Source organism: Erythrolamprus reginae, chromosome 1 (genome assembly GCF_031021105.1).
Source record: "Erythrolamprus reginae isolate rEryReg1 chromosome 1, rEryReg1.hap1, whole genome shotgun sequence".
Classification (NCBI taxonomy): Eukaryota; Metazoa; Chordata; class Lepidosauria; order Squamata; family Dipsadidae; genus Erythrolamprus; species Erythrolamprus reginae.
This window is the reverse complement of record NC_091950.1, coordinates 218,652,678-218,677,756: the sequence shown is the minus strand read 5'-3', so window position 1 is coordinate 218,677,756 and position 25,079 is coordinate 218,652,678. Positions and strand designations below refer to the sequence as shown.

At 42.7% G+C, this 25,079-nt stretch overlaps 1 protein-coding gene across 5 annotated transcripts in view; it reads left to right on the top strand.

The window, feature by feature from the left end:
• FN1 (fibronectin 1) overlaps positions 1-25,079 on the top strand; it is a 175,640-nt gene that overhangs the window by 31,771 nt on the left and 118,790 nt on the right. For all 5 annotated transcript variants that reach the window (XM_070732223.1, XM_070732226.1, XM_070732225.1 and 2 more), the window contains exons 9-13: positions 32-211; positions 3,314-3,490; positions 3,833-3,985; positions 6,022-6,150; positions 23,843-23,980. In XM_070732223.1, coding sequence (XP_070588324.1) covers positions 32-211; positions 3,314-3,490; positions 3,833-3,985; positions 6,022-6,150; positions 23,843-23,980 — 777 coding nt within the window. The remainder of the gene's footprint in view (positions 1-31; positions 212-3,313; positions 3,491-3,832; positions 3,986-6,021; positions 6,151-23,842; positions 23,981-25,079) is intronic.

Sequence of the window (25,079 nt, the reverse complement as noted above, 5' to 3'; positions counted from 1 at the left end):
TATAATTATAATGGTATTCTATGTTTTAAAGCTGTGACCCAAACTTATGGTGGCAATTCCAATGGAGACCCCTGCATTTTCCCATTCACATATAATGGAAGGACTTTCTATTCATGCACTTCCGAAGGACGTCATGATGGGAATCTCTGGTGCAGTACAACCTCCAACTTTGACCAGGATAAGAGCTACTCCTTTTGTACAGAGCAAAATGGTAAACTTTTTCAAGAAAAAAAATACCTTGGGGAGAAATAAGTTGCAGATTTTAGCTGGGAAAGTGTGGTCATGGAAGTACAAAATATATTAATTATAACTTAGTATTCTTTTGCTGAGTATGATTAACATGCCTTTTTAAAAAGCTGGGCTGGGAATAGGAGAGATGGATCTGCACTGGATAAACGATGTGAAGAAAGTCTTGAGAACTAGGAAAGTGTAAGAGGGAATACAGAAGTCAAACATAAATCAATTAGAAAGTCTATTCAGTGCAATACATGAAATGGGTTTAGCCTAAGAAAACAAGATTTATGTCAAGAGGCTACCATAGCTTAACTAAATAACAATGGATACAATTCTCTACAGATATCTTATCAGGTAACATGAAAATCAGTAATATTGTATGCCACATTGCAAGCTTTCCCTGGATGTCGTGAAAAGATCTACTTGACTATTGCCTGAGGCAGAATATTTATTTTAATTATTTCTTACTTTGTAAAATGTTATTATCACACTGTTTCTGTTCTGCTCCTGCTCATCTTTATTCTGAGCATGCCCACTTTAGCAGTATGGTTTTTAACATACCATAAATTAATTTGACCCTCTGAATAAAAGTAGTTTTCTGCTCCTATTCTAAGTAGTTGTTTCTAAGTGATGGACTCTTTCCAAGAATCTGAAATCATTTTTGTTTTTGTTGCATGCAGAAATGAAATCATAACAATGGGTTGGAGTTAGTTTTGCAATTTTTAGCCAAGGAATAACTGATGGTAATCAGTGTTAGGGGTTTGCCAACAATTGTTTTGCTTTCGTCCCATTAACTAATCCAATGAAATGCATGCAGCATGCAGAGATGTTGAAAGATGAAAATAGTTTGTTGACCTGGATGTCCTCTTATATTTGTGAGGAGGAAGTGAATTAAATAGAAATAAAGCTAGTAGTCTGTGTCTTTGGTTTTCTGTCTGTGTTTGGCTGGCATTTCTTCCTCTTTTTTTTTTTAAAGATAGAAGTCAAATATCTATATTAGGCTAGAAGGAAAGAGGTCTTTTGAATTTGATGACTGCAATGCTCTGACTCGAGCTGGAATTCACAGCCAGGTTGCCATATATGGCAGCCCTAAGAACTAGCAAGGGGCTACTGTGGCTTTTTACCCTGCAAGATATAGAGGAACACATGCTTTAAAACATATTAATTTGTGTAGTTTAATAATTCAATATTATTTTATTTAAAAAGAAATTGCCAAATAATTTAAAGATTTTTATACCATTATATAAAAGAAACATACCAAAAGCTTTGACTATTTACCTTACTTTAATTTTTGATCTTAAAGGATGGGAACAATATTATTCTGTTATTGCCATGGCAATTCTTGCAGAGATAATCTGAAAATACAGTTAAATTAAACAGTTAAATTCTGCCTCACAATTTCTCAACCCTCCCCCCCCGACTGTGCCAGAGGTTTCTATTTATAACAAGATTTTCAGAAAGCTTGTGATTTTTGAGCTTATTGGAGTAGATTGTTCTTTATTATTATTGTTGTTATTAGATGTTTTTTATTTTATATATTTTGATAAAATCAAATATGACTAGATATGTGGTGAACATATATAATAATTCTGCTTCTGTGTATAATTTGATCTCCTACTAAAACCATGCTATGAGAGTTAGGTTAGGCTCAGAGAGGAGGACTAGCCCAAAGTCGCCCAGATGGCTTTCCTGCCTAAGAACTCATTATTTCTTGGGTTCTAGGCCAGCATTGTCACTATGACACCATCATTCTGGAGCTCCCTTTTGCTGCCCATACTTTCTTGATAGTAGATTATTTCAGTTTTGAAGTTTTTTATGAGATTGATTTAGACATGGTAGAATAAAACTGGTTTGAATTTTTGGCAAAGAGCTACTATATAGACAAGCTATTGACTTGCAACCATAGTTCCCTCTAAGCTGAGCAGTGAGCAATCGCTCACTTAAAAATCATCATCCACTCAGAGTTTTCCAAACCTGCCCAGAAGCCGAGAGGGAAGGAGAGAGAGAGGAAGAGAGAGAAACAGATAGAAAAAAGAGAGGAAGGAAAAGAGAAAGAAAAAGAATGGGAGTAAGGAAGAGAGAAAGAAAATCAAAATCTAGTTTGAAACTAGCTCAACTATTTAAGTGGCATTTTGATATTGATAGAGTTGCCCTATTATGAGCTCACTGTTATAGACACACAGTACAGTATTTTATTTTGAAATTCTCTGAGGCAAAACAGGGTGGGTTTTTTATTTGTTTGTTTGTTTGTTTATTATTTTATTTTTATTTTATTTTATTTTATTATTTATTTATTTATTATTTCTGTGCCGCCCAGTCCCGAAGGGACTGCCGCTCAGACACTATACTTTTCTGCCCACCCCCCCAAAAAATTAGAGGGAACACTGCTTGCAACTGCTTTATACATTTTGGAACCAAGACAGAAGTATGAGAGGCTAAGTGTCACAAAGTGGATAGAGAAAAGCCATTGAACCCTTTTTTCCCAAGGTGAGAAGGAATGAGAAGAAATAAAATGGATGTTTTAAGCCTTATAGATACTTAAAACCCATTTCAACTCTTAACTTTCCTGAAGGCTCTCTAATCAAATAGGGCCTGTTTGTGACCACTTAGGAATGCAATCCTTGACATTCAAAGGCTGGTGCAGCTCTTGAGTTGATGGAAATTTCAAGATGAACTGACTCTGATATGTGTCTTAACTTGTTTGGAACTTCTTTATAAAGATGTTCCCAGCTTACATTTATAATCAAAAACCTGAAAACATCTCATTTTTTAAAGATAGTTGATCAGTTAAAAAAAACTTCCACATTTTATATTCTCAATAGTTCACATAAAAATGGCAAAGATTGCTACTTCATTATTGTTTCTTTTTGTCATTTCTTGATGTTTTAATTGTATTTTCTTTAAATGGTGATTTCCCATTTGTCAAAAGAAAAATGATTGCAATAAAGTTATTATTATTCAGTTATAAATTATTCAGAAATAATATTCATGAGTATGGTATACTTGGCAACAGGTAGTAAAGTAATTGGCATGTAGTTAAGTTACAGTATTTTTTTGAATAACAATTGTTTTCTTGCAGTATTGGTTCAGACACGTGGTGGAAATTCCAATGGTGCCCTGTGTCACTTTCCTTTCCTTTATAATAATCGGAATTACACTGATTGTACTGCTGAAGGACGAAGAGATAACATGAAGTGGTGTGGAACTACCTCAAACTATGATGTTGATCAAAAGTTTGGATTTTGTCCCATGGCAGGTATATTGCTCATATGTCTGTTAAGACACAATATCAATGATTTGATATAAATATTCACTCACCTTGTATATACAATTAGTTGTGGCATATAAAAATTACCCTCAGATTTTACAATTTTAATATGAAAATAAAATTTGTGAAAATCTATTTAACACATATTCAAAATACAAGGTTCAAGTGGAGATTCATATTTGAAGTGCTCAGAAGAAAATGAAAACTGTTAGTATTGATATAAAATAAGTACGGAACAAATAAAATTCCTAAGAGTCAATATTGTTATTTTCATGACAAGAAGCATGTAATAATCAAAATAAGTCTAATTCATTTTTATATGTTTACTAGCTCATGAAGAAATTTGTACGACAAATGAGGGTGTTATGTATCGTGTGGGAGATCAGTGGGACAAACAGCATGATATGGGCCATATGATGAGATGCACTTGTGTGGGAAATGGACGTGGAGAATGGACTTGCATTGCATATTCCCAGATCAGAGGTATTTTTGGTTTAGTTTGTTGTTGTTCATAATGTGATATATAGTGATCCCCCGATCATTGCGAGGGTTCCGTTCCATGACCCCTAGCAATGATCGGGTTTTCGCGAAGTAGCGCTGCGGAAGTAAAAACACCATCTGCGCATGCGCAGATGGTGTTTTTACTTTCGCAGCACTAGCGAGGAGCCGAAGATTGGGGTTCCTGGGAAGGGGAATCAGCTGGGAAGCGCCTTCGCCAGCCCCCGCCGCTCGCTCGCGCCGCTTCCCAGCTGAGTCCTGAAGCCAATTCGCTTCAGGACTCAGCTGGGAAGCGGCGCGAGCGAACGGCGTGGGCGGGGTGAAGGGCGGGCGAGCAGCGGGCGCGCGGGCAGGCAGGCGGCGGACAAGCCGTTTGCTCGCGCCGCTCAGTCGCGCCGCTTCCCAGCTGAGTCCTGAAGCCAATTCGCTTCAGGACTCCGCTGGGAAGCGGCGCGAGCGAACGGCGTGGGCGGGCGAAGGGCGGGCGAGCCGCGGGCGCGCGGGCAGGCAGGCGGCGGACAAGCCGTTCGCCTCGCGCCGCTTCCCAGCTGAGTCCTGAAGCCAATTCGCTTCAGGACTCAGCTGGGAAGCGGCGCGAGCGAACGGCGTGGGCGGGTGAAGGGCGGGCGAGCAGCGGGCGCGCGGGCAGGCAGGCGGCGGACAAGCCGTTTGCTCGCGCCGCTCAGTCGCGCCGCTTCCCAGCTGAGTCCTGAAGCCAATTCGCTTCAGGACTCCGCTGGGAAGCGGCGCGAGCGAACGGCGTGGGCGGGCGAAGGGCGGGCGAGCCGCGGGCGCGCGGGCAGGCAGGCGGCGGACAAGCCGTTCGCTCGCGCCGCTTCCCAGCTGAGTCCTGAAGCCAATTCGCTTCAGGACTCAGCTGGGAAGCAGCGCGAGCGAACGGCGTGGGCGGGCGAAGGGCGGGCGAGCGGCAGCGAGGAGTTTGCGTGGGCGGTGGGGAAACTCCTCGCTGATGCCCGCCGCTCGCCCTCCCGCCAGCAAGAGGGGGAAGACCCAGGGAAGCCGCCCAGCAGCTGATCTGCCGGGCGCCATCTACGCATGCGTGCCCATAGAAAAAAGGGCGCGCATGCGCAGATGGTGTTTTTACTTCCGGGTTCAAAAATCGCCATATAGCCGTTTCGCAATGATCGGGATCGCAATACCCGGGGGATCACTGTACAGTGATACCTTGTCTTATGAACTTAATTGGTTCCAGGATGAGGTTTGTAAGGTGAAAAGTTCATAAGACGAAACAATGTTTCCCATAGGAATCAATGGAAGAGCGATTAATGCATGCAAGCCCAAAATTCACCCCTTTTGCCAGCTGAAGCACCTGTTTTCGCGCTGGTGGGATTCCCCTGAGGCTCCCCTCCATGGGAAGCCCCACCTCTGCATTTTTGAATTATGGGTGTGGGTACTCACGCATGTGCGATAGCAGGCACACACACTCTTTCGGCACTCGAGGAAAAAAAGGTTCACTATCACTGACTCAGAGACTAAGCAAAGCCTTTGTGACAAATCTTATTTATTGAGTCTAAATCTCAGATTAGGTTCATATGTCATGGAAATTATGCACAAACAGAGCCAAAACCAATTAAAGGACATAATAAGATATGTGAATAGAATCATTGTTATTTGTAGCCTATGATTCTGTAAAGTAGATTTATGGGTTAACACCATATAATTATGGTTTATTCATTAAATAATCATTATTAAACAAGGCATAATTTAACCTAAAGAGTGAATTGAATTATGATATACTGTAGGTATTTGTAGCCAGCTTACTTACATGTGGTATGGGTTGGAGTGACTAGTCATTTCATCTTTGAGGAAGAAATAAATATTAGTGACTCAAGATCTATTAAAAGATTATAAAGGATACAAAATTTTATAGAAAACACTCATTGTAATTAACTTTTTAAATACTTTATATGACAGAGGGATATTGGTAAACCGAGTGGAGAAAAATATGCAGCTGTGCAAAGTTACAACCAATGATATAGATATGATCTCTCTTGAAATAGATCAGTGTATAGTGGATGGGATCACATATGATGTTAATCAAACTTTTCACAAACGTCACGAAGAAGGACACATGCTGAACTGTACATGTTTTGGCCAAGGTCGGGGAAGATGGAAATGTGATCCTGTTGGTAAGTTTTCACATATTTTAGAATTTCTAAGTTAGCAGGAGCTGCAGTAAATGACGGAAGCTCGCTGCATCATGCAGCAGCCTTTGGATCTTGAACTGAAGTTTGCTGATCATCAACTCAGCATCCTAATCATGCTTAGCGTCCTCACGTTTCATGCTTAGAGAAATATATTATAAGGGGCTACTACCATGGCTATGCCAGTAATTTTAGGCTGCTGCAAACTATCAGTAACAGTAAGAATTGGGCTACAAAGGAATCTCTATGACTTAATGCTTCCTTACCACCACCTCCAACTTCTTGCTTCTATTCTCTTTCCTGTGTTTTTCTTTCATTTGTACACTGCAGAAGACAACCAAACTACAGTAGTACCTCTAGATACGAGCTGCTCTACAGGCGAGTATTTCAAGATACGAGCCATGAGGGAAGAAACATTTCTATTCTAGTTCCGAGCTGAAATTCGGGATACGAGCCGAGCGTCCACTAGGTGGCGCAAGAATCATTGCTTTTGGTTATCTCGGAGTGGAAAAACAACTTGTTCCAGGTACAAGTTGCCTCGAGATACAAGCTCCCTTATGGAACGAATTATGCTCGTATCTAGGGGTACTACTGTATTGCTTTTTTCCCTAGTTGCTTGTTCATGTAATCCAAGTTAGATAGCTCTATGTCTCAGTTTGGAAATCCTAGAATTAGAGAACAAAAGCAGAGCTTTAACTTACTTTCTTACCTGAAACAAAGTAAACATATTTTATGTAGCTTCTCCATCCTGGGGTAGAACAGCCTTCACAATGGGGAGGTCCTTGACCAATCATCTGACCAATCATCTTGAGGATCGAGTCAGTCAATTTGAATGCTTACTTGGATCCACTCTGAAGGCCCCAAATCTGACTCGATCCCTTGAGAGCATAGACGTGGCTCAGTTCCTTCCTTCAATTGTAGATAACTTGGCTTCCTTTTCCCTCCTCCAGTTTAGCTCAATCTATTTCAAACTTTCCTAGTTTCTACTTATCCCTAACCAAATTATAATATTTCCTGAATTCCTAATTTTAATTTTTTCAAGCTAAATTCTCAATTAGACCTAATCTAAATTCATTTCCTGCCCTTTACAACAGCCCTTTTCAGGGCTTGCCTCAGCAGCTCTCTTTAGAGCTGGGAAATTGCGGTTCTTGTCTAAGTGAAAAATCAAGATCTCGGGGAGAGGAGGAGTTGGACTAATCCATCCAGCAGTCAGGCAAGGTACCGGTTAACCCCCACCCAGGGACATCTAGACTAATTTAAAGAGCCGTGGGTGCCACTAGAGTTAGTTTGTAGCACCCACACCTAGTTCTGACCGCTGTTACTTGAAGCAGCATGCCCGTGCGGTGTATGGATGGTCAGCCAGAAGTAGCATCACCCCGAGCAACCATTGCCCAAGGAAAGTCACATTTGCTGCTGGTCTCCAATCACGGTGACTGCTAAGCCCAAAGCAGCCAGGTTAAAACACACACACCCCAGGCTGCTCCTCAGCAGTGGGCACCTTGGAGCTTCTCCCGGTGCCCATTCTTTAATCAAAACCAGTCGCAGGAGATCGGATCCAGCCAGCCCAAGCAACGCAAACGCCGGCATTTCCTGCCAGTTCAAGGAGTCCCTAAATACCAATGCGGGGTGTGTGTGTGGAGAGGCATAAGAAGAGCAGGAATTCATCCGAGCAGGAATTGGCCTCCTCAATGGATTAATCTCCCCCTCTGGCTTGGAATCTTCTTCCTTCCGGTCACATGGGTCTTATAAGGGGGTCTGTAAGGTCCTTGCCACAGCTGGGATTCTCCGCCTCAGGACTGCCTGTGCAAGCAAAAGGAGGCAGGGAATCACGGCGGGGGCAGCAAGCAAATGGGAAATCCCACCGGTGGCAGTCACAAGGCAGGGGAAATCCCTGTGGCAGTAAGAGAGCACACGCGCAATAAGAGAGCGCACACACCCAGACTTGGGTTCGTAAGGTGAAAATGGTTCTTAAGAACAGGCAAACAAATCTTAAGCCCCGGGTTCGTATCTCGAAAAGTTTGTATGAAGAGGCATTCGTAAGACGAGGTACCACTGTATAACCTTTATTAGTTTGAAAACTTCTCCCCAGATGGTATTGTAGGCTATCAGGTCAAAAAAAGGAGGATATTTTTCATTTTCCTTTGGAATCCATTTTCCAGGTAGGAAGTTAGTGCAAGGTCTTGATTGCTACAATCAAGTTTGGGGCAAAATCCAGTTTGTTCTACTGGGATTACAGATTCAATTGCTAGGGCTATTCTGTTTGACACAAATCTTTCTAAAAGTTTGTAGTTGACACAGAGAAGAGCAATTGGCTTGTAACCTTGAGGAAAGTTTGGATTCTTCCTTGGTTTCCAAATGCCAGAATATCATTTTAGGCTGCAAATTAGGATTAAACATGTCTAAATGTTCTCCTTGAAACTGTTTATCTTTTTTAGGTTTTTTCCTCTTTGATTGAAAAAGATTCAGATTTCATTAGGGTTACCTTCATAGATGCAGAAAACTAAATGGTTCAGTCAGGAAATGTTAAATGGGTCAATTGCTACATAGTCAATTCACATTGAACAGGCACAACATGCAGTTACTGACACAAATTAGGACAAAAACTTCTTCTCAAAGGCTGTAATAGTGTAAATGCAGCAGAGAGAAATAGAGGGTGCTACTACATGGGGGATGAGAATGATGTGTTTGTCCCTGGGAGATGTTATTTTAGATATTGTTTCGGGAAAGTTTGAATCAATTCCTTGGCAAAGCTTTATTGTCCCTGTTAGAGGAGCAGAAGAAATAGTTTTCATTTAATTACTGGATGGAATGTCAAGAAGGGCTATAAATCCAGTCTTTTTGCAGCTCTTCCTCCCTCTTACCCAATACCTCAAAGCTATTCAACCACCTGCTGAACTGATAGAAGTCTTTGGAATGCAGAGCCTTCCTTTTTTCAGCTGCTGTCAAAGCCAGACCTGAGGTGGGGAATTGGAAGCAATTTTTGTATATACAAAAGTAAACAAAACAGGAATATGAGTTTATAGTTTTTTACGAGTTTTTCTCTTTTCCAAAGAGGATTTCTGTGTTTTGTGCACAAGACTGATGCACCACACCCAAGGTATTAGATTTTATTTTAGTATTGCAAATAATGGAAGCATTATAAGCCTCTACATTTTTTAATTGTATTTTTTGTTCTGATGTGAAATTTTGTTCAAATTAGAATAATTTGTATGATAAAGTTTTATGAGCAGTTTCATACAGATATGTTCTGCAGTACCTTTGGTTGAGAGATTTATATTCATTCACTATGTTGATTAATTGCCATGCCCCAATCCCTGAAGCTGCTCATTTGAACTAGCCAGTCATCCGCAAGCAGCAGGCTGCTTATTGCCAGCAAGACTTGGCCCAAACTAAGCCTGCAGGCTCTTATTGCAGAGAATCTGGTCTTTTATTCTGATGGGGAAAGATGTTTTCCTTACATCTCATGTTCTTATAGCTTCATGGGCTTCTGAAAGAAAGAGTTCGGCTTCTCTGCCACATGGGTCAGCCTCTTCTTGAGCTCTTTGAAAAGAAAGTACAGTAAAGGCATGGGTAATAAGGTAAGGAAGGGTGGATGTGGCTCACAAACGTTTCATTTTGATCTGTAACAGGCCTGGAGAGGCTTCCAGAGGCCCGAATGGAGCCTTGCGGGTGCAGATCCAGCCCACGAAGGCTCCATTTTGGCCAGCAACAGGCAATGGGAAGCCCACACCAATTTCATACGTTCCTCCATAGTTTCAGTGTATAGTTTCAGTGTCACTCAATGTCACTCAAATACACCAACATTCTCATGTACAAATAGTCATGTATCATCTCTTTGATCATCCAAGAGTGAGATCATCCAAGGGCATGGGGTGAGGTATCATCAATATGCAGATGATACCCAGTTGTACATCTCCACCCCATGTCCAGTCAACGAAGCAGTGGAAGTGATGTGCCGGTGCCTGGAGGCTGTTGGGGCCTGGATGGGTGTCAACAAACTCAAACTCAACCCAGACAAGACGGAGTGGCTGTGGGTCTTGCCTCCCAAGGATAATTCCATCTGTCCGTCCATCACCCTGGGGGTGGGGAATTATTGACCCCCTCAGAGAGGGTGTGCAACTTGGGCGTCCTCCTCGATCCACAGCTGACATTGGAACATCATCTTTCGGCTGTGGCGAGGAGGGCGTTTGCCCAGGTTCGCCTGGTGCACCAGTTGCGGCCCTGTTTGGACAGGGAGTCATTGCTCACAGTCACTCATGCCCTCATCACCTCGAGGTTTGATTACTGCAACATTCTCTACATAGGGCTACCTTTGAAAAGTGTTCGGAAACTCCAGATCGTGCAGAACGCTGCCGCGAGAGCCATCGTGGGGCTTCCCAGATTCGCCCACGTATCTGCAACACTCCGTGGCCTGCATTGTCTGCCGATCAATTTCCGGTCACAATTCAAAGTGTTGGTTATGACCTTTAAAGCCCTACATGGCATTGGACCAGAGTACCTCCGGAACCGCCTGCTACCGCACGAATCCCAGCGACCGATAAGGCCCCACAGAGTTGGCCTTCTCTGGGTCCCGTCGACTAAGCAATGTCGTCTGGCGGGCCCCAGGGGAAGAGCCTTCTCTGTGGCGGTCCCGGCCCTCTGGAATCAACTCCCCCCGGAGATTAGAATTGCTCCCACCCTCCTTGTCTTCTGTAAACTACTCAAGACCCACCTATACCACCAGGCATGGGGGATTTGAGACATCTTTTCCCCAGGCTCCTTATAATTTATGTTTGGTATGTGCTGTTTGGTTTTTTAATTATGATAGGGTTTTTAGTTATTTTTAATATTAGATTTGTGCCATTATAATATTTTTATCGTTGTGAGCCGCCCCAAGTCTTCGGAGAGGGGTGGCATACAAATCTAATAAGTTGAAAAAAAATTTGAATATGAACACTGCGGGACACTCCTGTAGACCAAAAGGGAGCACCCAGAATTGGAAACATCACAATGGACAATTAAATACAGTTTTCTATTTGTCACCCTCCTTGATCTGAACCCAGTGGAAAGCTCTTTGCAAGTCTAATGTAATGAAAATGTTTCCTTTAAATTAAATGCACCAACATGTCCTTCATCTCAGGAGGTGGGGAGTGGATAGATATTTTCTATGCACAATACATTTAGCCCTCTATAGTCAACCCATAGACAAAGAGTGCCATCTTCTCCCAGAACAAGGTGCCACTCATGGCCTTACTGGTTGAATAAATGCACATGTTAAGTTCTTCTCCATGAAGTTGAAAAGCTCTCCCAACTGGCATGGAGTCATCAAGTAAAGTTTAGTCTTGGGCAGTTTAGCCATGGGAAGGATTTCAATGCTGCAGTCTGTGGGGCAATGGGGTGGGAGCTCATCAGAGCCTTTCTCACTAAATACATCTTGCAAGTCTCAGTACTTCTTTGGGATTCACTAATTGAGTGATCCCAAGATGCTGCCCCAAGCTCCCTTTGCTCTTTGTTTCTCCTTCCCCTGGGCTTTGGGATCTTTTCCTCTTCTTTGGCTGCTTTCTGCAGAATCTTTAAAAACTCTCTCCTCCAATTCACATCAGGTTTCCATTTCTGCAGTTAAGACAGTCCAACTAGGAGGGGCCTCTCCATCCCCCCGTGCCACTATAAAACCAAGAGTCCCTTTATGCTTTTCCATTCTCATTTCTACTGATTCAGTTATAAAGTGAGATTGGCTCCCTCCAGCTACAGTCCCATCTAGCTGGCAAAACAGTATGGGCATCCTCAGTCATTTGAGTCTCAGTCCCAGCTTTTCAACAACTTGTGGGCTAACCACACACCCAGTGAAGCCTGAATCCAAGCTGAACTTACAGGGTTAATTACTTTCACTATTAGGAACAGGGAGGTGACACCGAGCTGGGTCCAGGAGATTGTCAACGCTTCCTTGGGGAGTGGGTCCTTTCCAGCACCCTATAAGGAGGCGCTTGTGCGCCCCCTCCTCAAGAAGCCTTCCCTGGACCCAGCCGTACTTAATAACTATCGTCCAGTCTCCAACCTTCCCTTTATGGGGAAGGTTGTTGAGAAGGTGGTGGTGCTCCAGCTCCAGCGGTCCTTGGAAGAAGCCGATTATCTTGGTCCCCAACAGTCGGGTTTCAGGCCCGGTTACAGCATAGAAATTGCTTTGGTCGCGTTGATGGATGATCTCTGGCGGGCCCGGAACAGGGGTTTATCCTCTGTCCTGGTGCTCCTTGACCTCTCAGCGGCTTTCGATACCATCGACCATGGTATCCTTCTGCACCGGCTGGAGGGATTGGGAGTGGGAGGCACTGTTCTTCAGTGGCTATTTAATATCTACATGAAAGCGCTGGGTGAGATCATCCAAGGGCATGGGGTGAGGTATCATCAGTACGCTGATGATACCCAGCTTTACATCCCCACCCCATGTCCAGTCAACGAAGCAGTGGAAGTGATGTGCCAGTGTCTGGAGGCTGCTGGGGCCTGGATGGGTGTCAACAGACTCAAAACTCAACCCTCATAAGACGGAGTGGCTGTGGGTTTTGCCTCCCAAGGACAATTCCATCTGTCCGTCCATCACCCTGGGGGGGGGAATTATTGACCCCCTGAGAGAGGGTCCGCAACTTTGGCGTCCTCCTCGATCCACAGCTCACATTAGAGAAACATCTTTCAGCTGTGGCGAGGGGGGCGTTTGCCCAGGTTCGCCTGGTGCACCAGTTGTGGCCCTATTTGGACCAGGAGTCACTGCTCACAGTCACTCATGCCCTCATCTCAATTACTGTAATGGTCTCTACATGGGGCTACCTTTGAAAAGTGTTCGGAAACTTCAGATCGTGCAGAATGCAGCTGCGAGAGCAATAATGGGCTTTCCCAAAAATGCCCATGTAACACCAACACTCTGCAGTCTGCATTGGTTGCCAATCAGTTTCTGGTCACAATTCAAGGTGTTGGTCATCACCTATAAAGCCCTTCATGGCACCGGACTAGGGTATCTACGAGACCGCCTTCTGCCGCACAAATCCCAGCGACCGGTTAGATCCCACAGAGTGGGCCTCCTCCGGGTCCCATCAACAAAACAATGTCGTTTGGCGGGGCCCAGGGGAAAAGTCTTCTCTGTGGTGGCCCCGGCCCCCTGGAGCCAAGTCCCCCCAGAGATTACAATTGCCCCTACCCTCCTTATTTATTTATTTATTATTTAGATTTGTATGCCGCCCCTCTCCGCAGATTCGGTGCGGCTCACAACAAGACACAACAAATCGTAACAAATCCAAATAAATTTAAATATTTAAAAAATTTAAAAAGAACCCCACTATACTAACACACACACACACAAACATACCATGCATAAATTGTACATGCCCGGGGGAGGTGTTTTAGTTCCCCCATGCCTGACGGCAAAGGTGGGTTTTAAGGAGTTTACGGAAGGCAGGGAGAGTAGGGGCAGTTCTAATCTCCGGGGGGAGTTGGTTCCAGAGAGTCGGGGCCGCCACGGAGAAGGCTCTTCCCCTGGGGCCTGCCAACCGACATTGTTTAGTTGACGGGACCCGGAGAAGGCCCACTCTGTGGGACCTAATCGTTAGCTGGGATTCGTGCGGCAGAAGGCGGTCTCGGAGATATTCTGGTCCAGTGCCATGAAGGGCTTTAAAGGTCATAACCAACACTTTGAATTGTGACCGGAAATTGATCGGCAGCCAATGCAGACTGCGGAGTGATGGTGAAACATGGGCATACCTAGGTAAGCCCATGACCGCTCTCGCAGCTGCATTCTGCATGATCTGAAGTTTCCGAACACTTTTCAAAGGTAGCCCCACGTAGAGAGCATTACAGAAGTCGAATCTCGAGGTGATGAGGGCATGAGTGACTGTGAGCAATGAGTCCTGGTCCAGATAGGGCCGCAACTGGTGCACCAGGCAAACCTGGGCAAACGCCCCCCTCGCCACAGCTGAAAGATGGTTCTCTAATGTGAGCTGTGGATCGAGGAGGACGCCCAAGTTGCGGACCCTCTCCGAGGGGGTCAATGATTCCACCCCCCAGGGTAATGGACGGACAGATGGGATTGTCCTTGGGAGGCAAAACCCACAGCCACTCCGTCTTATCCGGGTTGAGCTTGAGTCTGTTGACACCCATCCAGGCCCCAACAGCCTCCAGACACCAGCACATCACTTCCACTGCTTCGTTGACTGGACATGGGGTGGAGATGTGAAGCTGGGTATCATCAGCGTACTGATGATACCTCACCCCATGCCCTTGGATGATCTCACCCAGCGGTTTCATGTAGATATTAAATAGCAGGGGGGAGAGGACCAAACCCTGAGGCACCCCACAAGGGAGAGACCTCGGAGTCGACCTCTGACCACCCACTAATACCGACTGCGACCGACCGGAGAGGTAGGAGCAGAATCACTGGAGAACAGTGCCTCCCACTCCCAACCCCTCCAGCCGGTGCAGAAGGATACCATGGTCGATGGTATCGAAAGCCGCTGAGAGGTCAAGAAGCACCAGGACAGAGGATAAACCCCTGTCCCGGGCCCGCTAGAGATCATCCATCAACGCGACCAAAGCAGTTTCCATGCTGTAACCGGGCCTGAAACCCGACTGTTGGGGACCTAGATAATCGGCTTCTTCCAAGGACTGTTGGAGCTGGAGCGCCACCACCTTCTCAACAACCTTCCCCATAAAGGGAAGGTTGGAGACTGGGCGATAGTTATTAAGTACGGCTGGGTCCAGGGAAGGCTTCTTGAGGAGGGGGCGCACGAGCGCCTCTTTATAGAGTGTTGGAAAGACTCTCCTCCCCAAGGAAGTGTTGGTAATCTTCTGGACCCAGCTCCGTGTCACCTCCCTGCTGGCCGAGACCAGCCAGGAGGGACACGGATCCAGTAAACAGGTGGCGGAACTCACAGCTCCAATGACCTTGTCCACTTCATCAGGTGTCACCAGATCAAACTCTTCCCAGACAGGTGGACAAGTACGTGCCCCAGTCACCTCGACTGACTCGTTGTCAGTCGACTCTGTTTTCCAATTGGAGTCGAGGTCGGCCCGGATCTGAGTGATTTTATCAGCGAAAAACGTGTTAAAATCCTCGGCACTGCTCTGCAAGGGCTCCCCAACTCCCCCCTGGTTAAGAAGGGAGCGGGTCACCCTAAACAGAGCGGCCGGGCGGGATTCCGCTGATGCAATCAAGGTGGTATGGTACGCACATCTTGCTGCCTTGAGCGCCACTTTGTAAGTCTTAATAAAAGCTCTTACAAGTGTACAATCAGATTCAGACCTACTCTTCCTCCATCGCTTCTCTATTTTTATTTTTATTTTTTTTAAAATTTTTATTGGTTTTTCTTAAAATAAACAGACACACATACAAACATTAAACATAAAGTGGGGGTACATTTCCCCCGCTTCTCTTGAAAGTATAGATTCAAATACAGAAAAAGAATACATAATTGAATATATATTGAATATTAAAAAGTCTAGTAAATTTAGGTTAGAATTTTCAAAATCTTAAGTACTATGCATATATAAACTAAAGTTCTTAATATGTTACTTATACATAAACTAATATACCATAATCATCAAACAATACATTTAATCTAATTTTAACTACTATACATGTATAAACCAAAATTCTTTATATATTGCTTATACATAAACTAATATACCATAATCATCAAACAATACATTTAAACTAATTTTAACTACTATACGTATATAAACCAAAATTCTTAATATGTTGCTTGTACATAAACTACTATACCATAATCATCAAAAAATACATTTAAGCTAATATTAACATTGTTATCACCTAGGTAAAAACAAATACAAAAGATTAACTAAAAATAAATTTGTATATCTTATTTTTTCTTGTCTATCCATTTATAAACATTGTTCCATGTTTCGTAGAATTTAGTATCTTCTTGATCATTTAATCGTCTTGTCATCATATCCATTTCAGCGCAATCTAATATTTTAGCTATAACTTCTTCTTCCTTGGGGATTTCTTCCCCCTTCCAGTTTTGCGCATATATTATTCTAGCCGCAGTTAGTATGTGTATAATTAAGTAAAGAATTTCTTTCTTATAAGTCTGGTTGGTAATTCCTAATAGGTAAAATTCCGGGGTATTTTCTATATCTTGCTTTACTATTTCTTTTATTATTTTCTCTATCATCTTCCAGTATATTTTAGCTTTACCATATGTCCACCATTGATGGTAATAGGTTCCTATTTCATTCTTGCATTTCCAACATAGTGGGGATGTTTTGGGAAACATTTTTGCTATCCTATTTGGTGGGAGATGCCACCTGTAGAACATTTTAATTTGGTTTTCTTTTAATGAGACTGATTTGGTCATTTTCCAGTTATTAATCCAAACTTTCTCCCATGTGTCTATGTCTATTTCCTTGCCAATATTTCTGCACCATCTTATCATAGTGTCTTTTAAGGTCAACTCTATATTTTTATGAGCAATAAGGAATTTATATATTTTACCTATCATTTTTGTTGGATTGGTAGTAATTAGATTACTTAGCAAATTTTTACTTTTATTAAAAATATAAAGAGTTTTATCCTTCTGGTATCTAGATCGAATCTGGGCGTAATGCCACCAGTCTATTGTTATCCCTTCTTCTTGTAATTTAATCCTAGATTTTAACTTCATCTGGTCATTTAGTAATTCTTTATATCTAAAAGATATTTTCTTGTCTTTTATAGACTTTGGATGTGTTATTGCTTCTAGGGGGGCAAGCCATTCTGGGATATTTAGAAAGTGATTTTTCCTTATGTCTTTCCAAACCTCTAATAGATACTTCCTTAATGTATGTCTTTTAAAATATGAGTGGTTTTTTTCCTTGTCGTACCATATAAATGCGTGCCATCCAAGCATAAGATCGTGTCCTTCTAGATTTAATATTCTTTTGTTCTCTAGAGTTATCCAATCTCTAACCCATGTTAATGCGGCAGCCTGGTAGTATAATTTCCAATTTGGAAGGCCAAATCCTCCTCTTTCTTTGATATCTTCTAGACAATTTATTTTTATCCTTGCTTTTTTCCCTTGCCATATAAATTTTTTAACTAGATTTGTCAAAGTTTTAAAAAAGATTCCCCCTGGGTTTATTGGAATTACCTGGAAGAGAAATAAGACCTTGGGTAAAATATTCATCTTAATTGTTGCAACTCTTCCTAGAAATGATATTTTCAGGTTATTCCACATTGCTAAATCTTTTTTAATTTCTGTTAGTAATTTTGTATAGTTATCATTTTTTAATGTTATTGTTTTCGCTGTTAGATTTATTCCTAGGTATTTTACTTTTTTAACAATCTTTATTCCAGAAATGCTTTCTAATTTGGTTTCTTGTGTTTTGCTCATATTTTTAGTTAAAAAATGTGTTTTACTTTTGTTTATCTTTAAACCTGCTACCTTTCCATATTGTTCAATAGCTTGCAGTAATGTGGGAACTGTTGTTATCGGTTCTTCAATTATAAACGTTAAGTCATCTGCAAAGGCTTGGACTTTATAAGTTTCATCTCCTACAGTTAAACCTTTTATTTTAGGGTCTGCTCTTATTTTAATTAATAGAGTTTCAAGAATCATAATAAATAGCAATGGTGATATAGGGCAACCTTGACGAACTCCCTTATTTATCTCAAGTATTGGTAGTTGGCTATTGTTCAATATTATATTAGTTGTTTGTTTTGAATAGATAGTATCTATTAAATTAACAAATTTTGGGCCAAATCTCATTTTATTTAATTGCATTTTTATAAATATCCAATTGACGTTATCAAAGGCCTTTTGGGCATCTAGCAACATTAAGGATGCTGTCTTACCTGGATATTGTTCATAGTACTCTAGTGTGTTTATAACTGTTCTGAGGTTATTTTTGATTTGTCTCCCTGGTAGAAACCCATTTTGATCTTGGTGTATTATTCCATTTATGACTCTTTTAAGTCTGTCTGCATAAATAGCAATAAATATCTTGTAATCTACATTTAATAATGATATAGGCCTGTAATTTTTAATTTTTTCTGGCTCTGTGCCCGGTTTGTGTATTAAAGTTGTTAGTGATTCTGACCAAGATTTAGGAATTTTACCCTCGAGTCTACATAAATTGAAGATTTCTAACATATTATTTCTTATTGTTTCGTTTTCTATTTTATACCATTCTGCCGGTATGGCGTCTGGGCCCGTGGCCTTATTATTTTTCTGTTTTTTTGATTGTTATTAGGAGTTCTTCCATTGTTATTGGTCCATCCATGGTGGCCTGTTGGTCCTCTGTTATTTGTGGTAATTTTGAAGATTGTAAATAGTTAAAAACTTCATCTTCGCTAATATTATCTTTTGCATATAGATCTTTATAAAAATTATACACAATGTCTGCCTTTCCTTCTGTATCATATTTTATTGTACCATCTTTGTCTTCTAGTTTTTTAATTAATTTTGATTGTCTCTGTTTTCTAAGTTTATATGCTAGCCATCTGCCTGGTTTGTTTGCATGTTCAAAATAGTGTTGCTTTGCTCTTTTAATTTTTTCAGTTATCTGATTTTGTTCTATGATTCTAATTTTATGTTTAATTACATTTATTTCTGTTTTTAAATCTCTATTCTTAATATGTTGCTGCGATGAAAATTCTAGTTGTTTTAATTCATTTATTAATTGTACATACTTTAATTTGTTTTCCTTGTTATATTTTGCTGTGTAGGATATTGTTAATCCTCTTATATAGGCTTTAACTGTATCCCATAAATTTTGTGGAGTGGTGTCTGAGTTTTTATTAATTTCAAAAAATATTTTAAATTCTTTTTCAATCCAATCCTTATATTTCTTATCATTTAAAATGTTTCTATTCATCCACCAGTTATTCTGTTTATTATTCATTCTCATAGAGACCACTATTGGATTGTGATCAGCCCATGTATTGACATCTATCTCGACCTCTTTTATTTGTTCTGCAACCATTTTTGGTGCCCATACCATGTCTATTCTTGTCCAAATTTTTTGGGGGTTGGAGTAGAAGGTATATTGTCTCTTGTGAGGGTATCTTTCCCTCCAGATATCGTTTAATAATAGTTCCGCTTTCATTTTTTGAAAAGTACTAGGTAGCAAATTCCTTCTTGTTTTTTTACTTTTTTTCCTTTTATTATTACCTCCCCCCCCCTGAATGGTCTAGTTGTCTATTCGCAATAGCATTAAAATCACCAATTATTAATACATTTTCAATAGCTAGTTCTATTATTGTTTGGTGTAAATTTTTATAAAATGTCATTTGATCTTCATTAGGGGCATAGATAGAAACAATAACTAGAGGTCTAGGTTCAATATCAACTTGTACAATCAATATTCTACCCTCATTATCCTTAAATATTTGTTTGGAATTTATAGAATTCTCAACATACATCACTACTCCTCTTTTTTTTTTGATCTGCTAATGCAGCATACATTTTTCCAATTTTGGGATTCAACAGTAATTTTTGGTTATTTTTTTTAATATGCACTTCTTGTAATATTGCAATTTGAGCATTTTGATTTCTGATTTTAGAAAAGATTTGTTTCCTTTTCCTTGGTTCATTAAGTCCATTGACATTTACAGAAAAGATTTTTAAATCTTTACTTATTGTCATTTAGTAGGTTTTTTGGTTTCTCGCTGAGGTTGAACTCTTCTGGCACCTTGGTCCTGCTCTATTGTCTGAGCAGTAGCCCCCAGATCTTCTTCTTGTTGGATTGCTGGTTTTTCCCCTGGTTGCTGTTGTACTGGTTGTTGTTGGACCGCTTGTTGTTTAGTTGTATAGTCCAGATGGCTGATACCACTGTTTTCAAAGAAGTACATGGCTTGATCTATATTTTCCAATTTGTATCTTGTAGAACGCCAAGTCAGAGATAGGCCTTGTGGAATAAGCCAACGGAAAGTTATGTTTTCTTTAATCAAAATTCTAGTTAGGAAATGATAGTCTCTTCTGCTTTCTCTGACACTCCTCCATCGCTTCTCTAGACGTCTCTTCTGGCGTTTCAACTCCCGGAGCTCCTCGTTGAGCCATGGAGCTCTACGGGGTCTAGTGCCACGGAGAGGTCGCAAAGGCGCAATCCAGTCAAGAGCCTCCGCTGCAGCCTTGTTCCAGGCCTCCGCAAGAGACTCTGCCAAACTGTGGACGAGTGCCTCTGGAATAACCCCAAGTGCCATCTGAAAGCCCTCTGGGTCCATCAGGCGTCTGGGGCGGAACATCTTAATTGGTTCCGCCTCCCTGCCTTTTGTAAGCTCCTTAAAACCCACCTCTGCCATCAGGCATGGGGGAACTGAGATATTCTTTCCCCCTAGGCCTTTACAATTCATGTATGGTATGTTTGTATGTATGTATGTTTGGTTTTACAATAAGGGTTTTTAGTTGTTTTAGTATTGGATTTACATTCTGTTTTTTGTTACTGTTTTTAGCCACCCCGAGTCTACGGAGAGGGGCGGCATACAAATCCAATAGATAGATAGATAGATAGATAGATAGATAGATAGATAGATAGATAGATAGATAAAATAAAATAGCCTTATTAACCTCGGACCTGGCTTTTCACATGGTAGCTTCAATTTTAGATATTTTGTTGACAAGTATACTTTGCTCCAACTCAGAAAGGAGGCTGGGTGGAGTGGCCTTTTATATGAATTTTCTGCATCCACTAAGGCTCACTTCATATTTTTCCAATCCCGTTTCAATGATTCCATTCATTCACTCGGGAATATAGAGGATGGTGGTTCCTGGGGTAATTCAGACATGGGGATGAACTCCATGACACTGGTGACCTATTTGTGTTCGGAAGAAAAGTTGAGTTAAGTTCCTGTGTGGACCCTCTAGCCCTCAGGAATTCCCTCCAGAATTTTGTGAACTGAATCCCCATGTTGGAAATAATTCTGCAGGGCACCCCATTCAGCCTGTACAGTGATACCTTGTCTTACGAACCCCTCATCATACGAACTAACCCGGGGGTTAAGATTACTTTGCCTTGTCTTAAAAACCCTTTCCGTCTTACGAACACGAGCCCGGGTCCCTGGGCTCTCTTACTGCACGTGCGCTCACTTACTGATGCAGGGATTCCCCTGCTTTGTGACTACACCCGATGGGATTTCCCATTCATTTCCCGCCCCCACTGAGATTCCCCGCCTCCCGACTGCCAGCTGAAGCGCCTGGGATTTTCCCCTGGCTTTCCAGCGGCTGGCCAAGATGCCCCCCTTCCTCCTCCTTCTGGCCGGCGGAAGGCGAAGCGCTGGGGGGTGGGGTGTCAGGCCGTCCCTCCTGCCCCCCCCAGCCATAAACACAAAGGCAGACCGCTGCCGCTGCCATCTTCAACCTCCCATTCCTCCATGCCACTTCACCCTGCCTGTCATCCTGGCTCAAGCAGGCGGCGGCAGACCACCTTTGTGTTTTCGGCTGGGAGGCTGAGCAGGAGGACCTTCCTAACTCCCTCCTCCCAGCGCTTCGCCCAGGATGAGAGGCAGGGCGAAGCTGCGTGGAGTAAAGGGAGGGTCAAACCGCCGGCAGCTGCGGACCTCCATTGTGTTTTCAGCTTGGGGGGGAGCAGGAGGACCTTCCTAACTCCCTCCTCCCAACGATTTGCCCAGGACAACAGGCAGGGCGAAGTGGCATGGAGCAAAGGGAGGGTCAAACCGCCGGCGGCTTGAGCTTCCCATTGCTCCATGCCGCTTCACCCTGCCTGTCATCCTGGCTCAAGCGGGCGACGGCAGACCGCTTTTGTGTTTTCGGCTGGAGGGGGGAGCAGGAGGACCTTTCCTGACTCCCTCCCCCAGCGCTTCGCCCAGGATGACAGGCAGGGCAAAGTGGCATGGAGGAAAGGGAGGCTCAATCTGCCGGCAGCCACGGACCTCCATTGTGTTTTAAGCTGGGGGGGAGCAGGAGGACCTTCCTGACTCCCTCCCCCCAGTGCTTCACCCAGGATGACACACATGGCAAAGGGGCTGGGAGGACCGGGAGGCTCAAGCCTTCTTCGGTGGTGGCGGCCTGGCTTCCGGGTTTCTGAGTTTTGGGCTTGCACGCTTTAATCGCTTTTCCATTGATTCCTGTGGGAAACAATGTTTCATCTTACAAACTTTTCACCTTACCCACCCTTCTCCCGGAACCAATTAAGTTCATAAGACAAGGTATTACTGTACATTTATCTTATGAACATCCTAGTTGAGGGTAGACCTGAGCAGACAGTGAAGTGGGCTTGTTTGAGAATAAGTCAATCATGGTCCAAATGACCATGTTCCCACCACTCTCTGCGAGCTTGACTATGAAGCCCATGGCAATTTCCTCCCAGAGTTGGCTTGGGTCTGTCACTTGATGGAGGAGCCTGGGGGTTTCTTGGGTCTCTTTTTCATGGCAGCACATGTGGTGCAACTTTTTACATAGTCCTCCATGTATGCTTACATTCTGGGCCACAAAATTGTCTCGTGGCCACGTGCAAGTTTTATAGGAACCCCAAATGCTCGGCAAGCTTGGAGTCATGGCTGCGCTGTAGGATTTCAAGTCTGAAACTGGAGGAGGCATACAGCTTGGCCCCCTTCCAGGCTAGTCTATCTCTCAGGTAGGGTGTCTCAGTTGTTGAAGAACTGCCGGAGTGCTAATTTCAGAGTCTGGTGAGAAAGCCATTTGGTCTCTTTGGGGTTTTCTCAGGCTTGACCTCTGGTGATGGCTTGAGCTACCAGTTCTGAGGGAGGAATGGTGGCATGAATTATCTCCTCACTTTCAGGGTTTTTTGAGGGCTTCTAAGTTTTTTTGATCAGTCCAAACTTCAAATGGCACCCTACTCCCCTCCAGGAAGTGTCTCCATATGAGGAGGGCCCATCAGATAACATATGCTTCCTTTTCCCATATTGCCCACCACCTCTCGGTGTTTGTGAGCTTTTTAGATGTGTACGCACAAGTCTCCATGGCTGGTGCCAACTCAGGCATGGCTGCCTGGCCGGCTTCACAGCATCGCCTGTGCGAGACTAGGCTGGTTAGTCTGGTGGGGTATGCTGACCCCTAACCAGACCCCTGGTAGTGTCCTCTGTGTCACCTCCTCTCCAGGAAGGATCGGGCCTGGTTCAGAAGAACCAGAACCCCCAGACAGCGGGGATTCTGAGCCCCCCTGAGGCAGCAAGGAGGCTCCGTGCTGCCGTGGCCATTTGGCCCCGCCCCTCTCTCCCATTTCAGGCAAAATCTGAAGCAAAAGTGTGTGAAGCAACAAATTGAAATAAACTGTAGAGCCCAATACCCTTATAGCTAGACAACCAGGTGCTGCTGCATACTAGAGCTAGAAGAAATGATCTTAGAGGGGTGAGGGAATCCCAGACTGTAGTTGCAGAGTTGCAATGAAAAATTATACATTGACCTCTACCCCCTTTTCCATGGCAGCAAGCAGCAGGCTAGCTGTCACTTTCCTCCCTCCCTATTATTCTTCTACATATTAAATTGGAGCAAAAATCATGTTGAAAGTTTGTTATATAATATGAAAGGGTTTTTTTTAATGAAGAAAGTGTGTTAAGTTCAAGTCAGAAAATAGAATAACTCCCACAATACTTTATTTCAATAAGTTCAAATGTAACTGATTGGGATCAAATTTTGTATGGAAATTTCAGCAGCCATTCAAAGACTTGCTTATTTTCTAAGGCAGCAGAACTCCACCCTTGTAATAGGCCTGAAATAACTCTTTGATGTTCTGTTTTTAGACCAGTGTCAAGATTCAGAAAGCCAGACCTTTTATCAGATTGGGGATTCCTGGGAGAAGCATGCTCATGGAGTGAGATATCAATGTTACTGTAATGGCCGGGGTATTGGAGAATGGCACTGCCAGCCTTTGAATACAGGTAAGAATCCAAATCTATGAATGAGGGAGACCACAGGACTTGTTTTCACATGACTTATGGTATGCTTTCTAAGTACATTATAATAATTTTTAAATCATAATTTTAAGTAGAGAGAGAGAAATATTCAGAAATCATTGAATCAAACATAAAGAGCCTATAATTACATCATTGACTGTGCTAATCAGACACATGACCACTCTTTTTGAAATAAGTAATTAGATTAAATTAAATTCAACTTTTATTGTCAATGCATAACACGTGTACAATGAGATTGGCTGAGCCTCCTTTAGTGCACTCCCTAACATAAATACTTATCAAAAACTCACAGTGAAAGAAAGGAAAATGCTTAACCGAATAAATCATACTAACAATCCTTTATACATAAATGTGCATAACATTACATTATAATATATTGCACCAATATGAACCTGCTGCATTGGTCCTACAAGTCTATCATACTACATACTCATGATATTATGTCGCATTCAGGAATCTGACAGCCCATGGATAAAAGCAGTTCTTCAGCCTGTTTGTATGACTGACTAATCTTTTATATCTCCTACTTGATGGTAGGAGAGCAAAGAAGTGCTGACCAGGGTGTGAGTTGTCCCTGAGGACTTTCCTCACTTTTCTAAGACAGCAAGTCCTAGCAATTTCATCTAGTGATGTCAGGGGACAGCCCATGATGATCTGTGCCATGCTCCTCACCCTCTGTAGTGTCTTTCTATCCACGGTCATCAAGTCAGTATACCATATCATAATGCAATAGGTGAGGACCCTTTCTATTGTGGAAGGAGTTCATCAGTTGTTGTTCCATCTTGTTCTTTTACAATACCCTAAGGAAGTGGAGTCTCTGTTGGATCTTCCTGGCCATCTGGGTTATCTTGTTTTTCCAGGTAAGATCTTTGTTAAGATGCACTCCCAGGAATTTGAAGGAGGGGACTCTCTCCACACAGCCACACTCAATGTAAAGTGGGCAGGTTCCTCTCTCTTCTGGAAATTCAGCACCGTCTCCTTTGTCTTGCTGGTGTTCAGGTGCAGGTTGTTTTCTGAGCACCATGTGGATAATTTTTGAATCTCCATTAGAAACATAGAAACA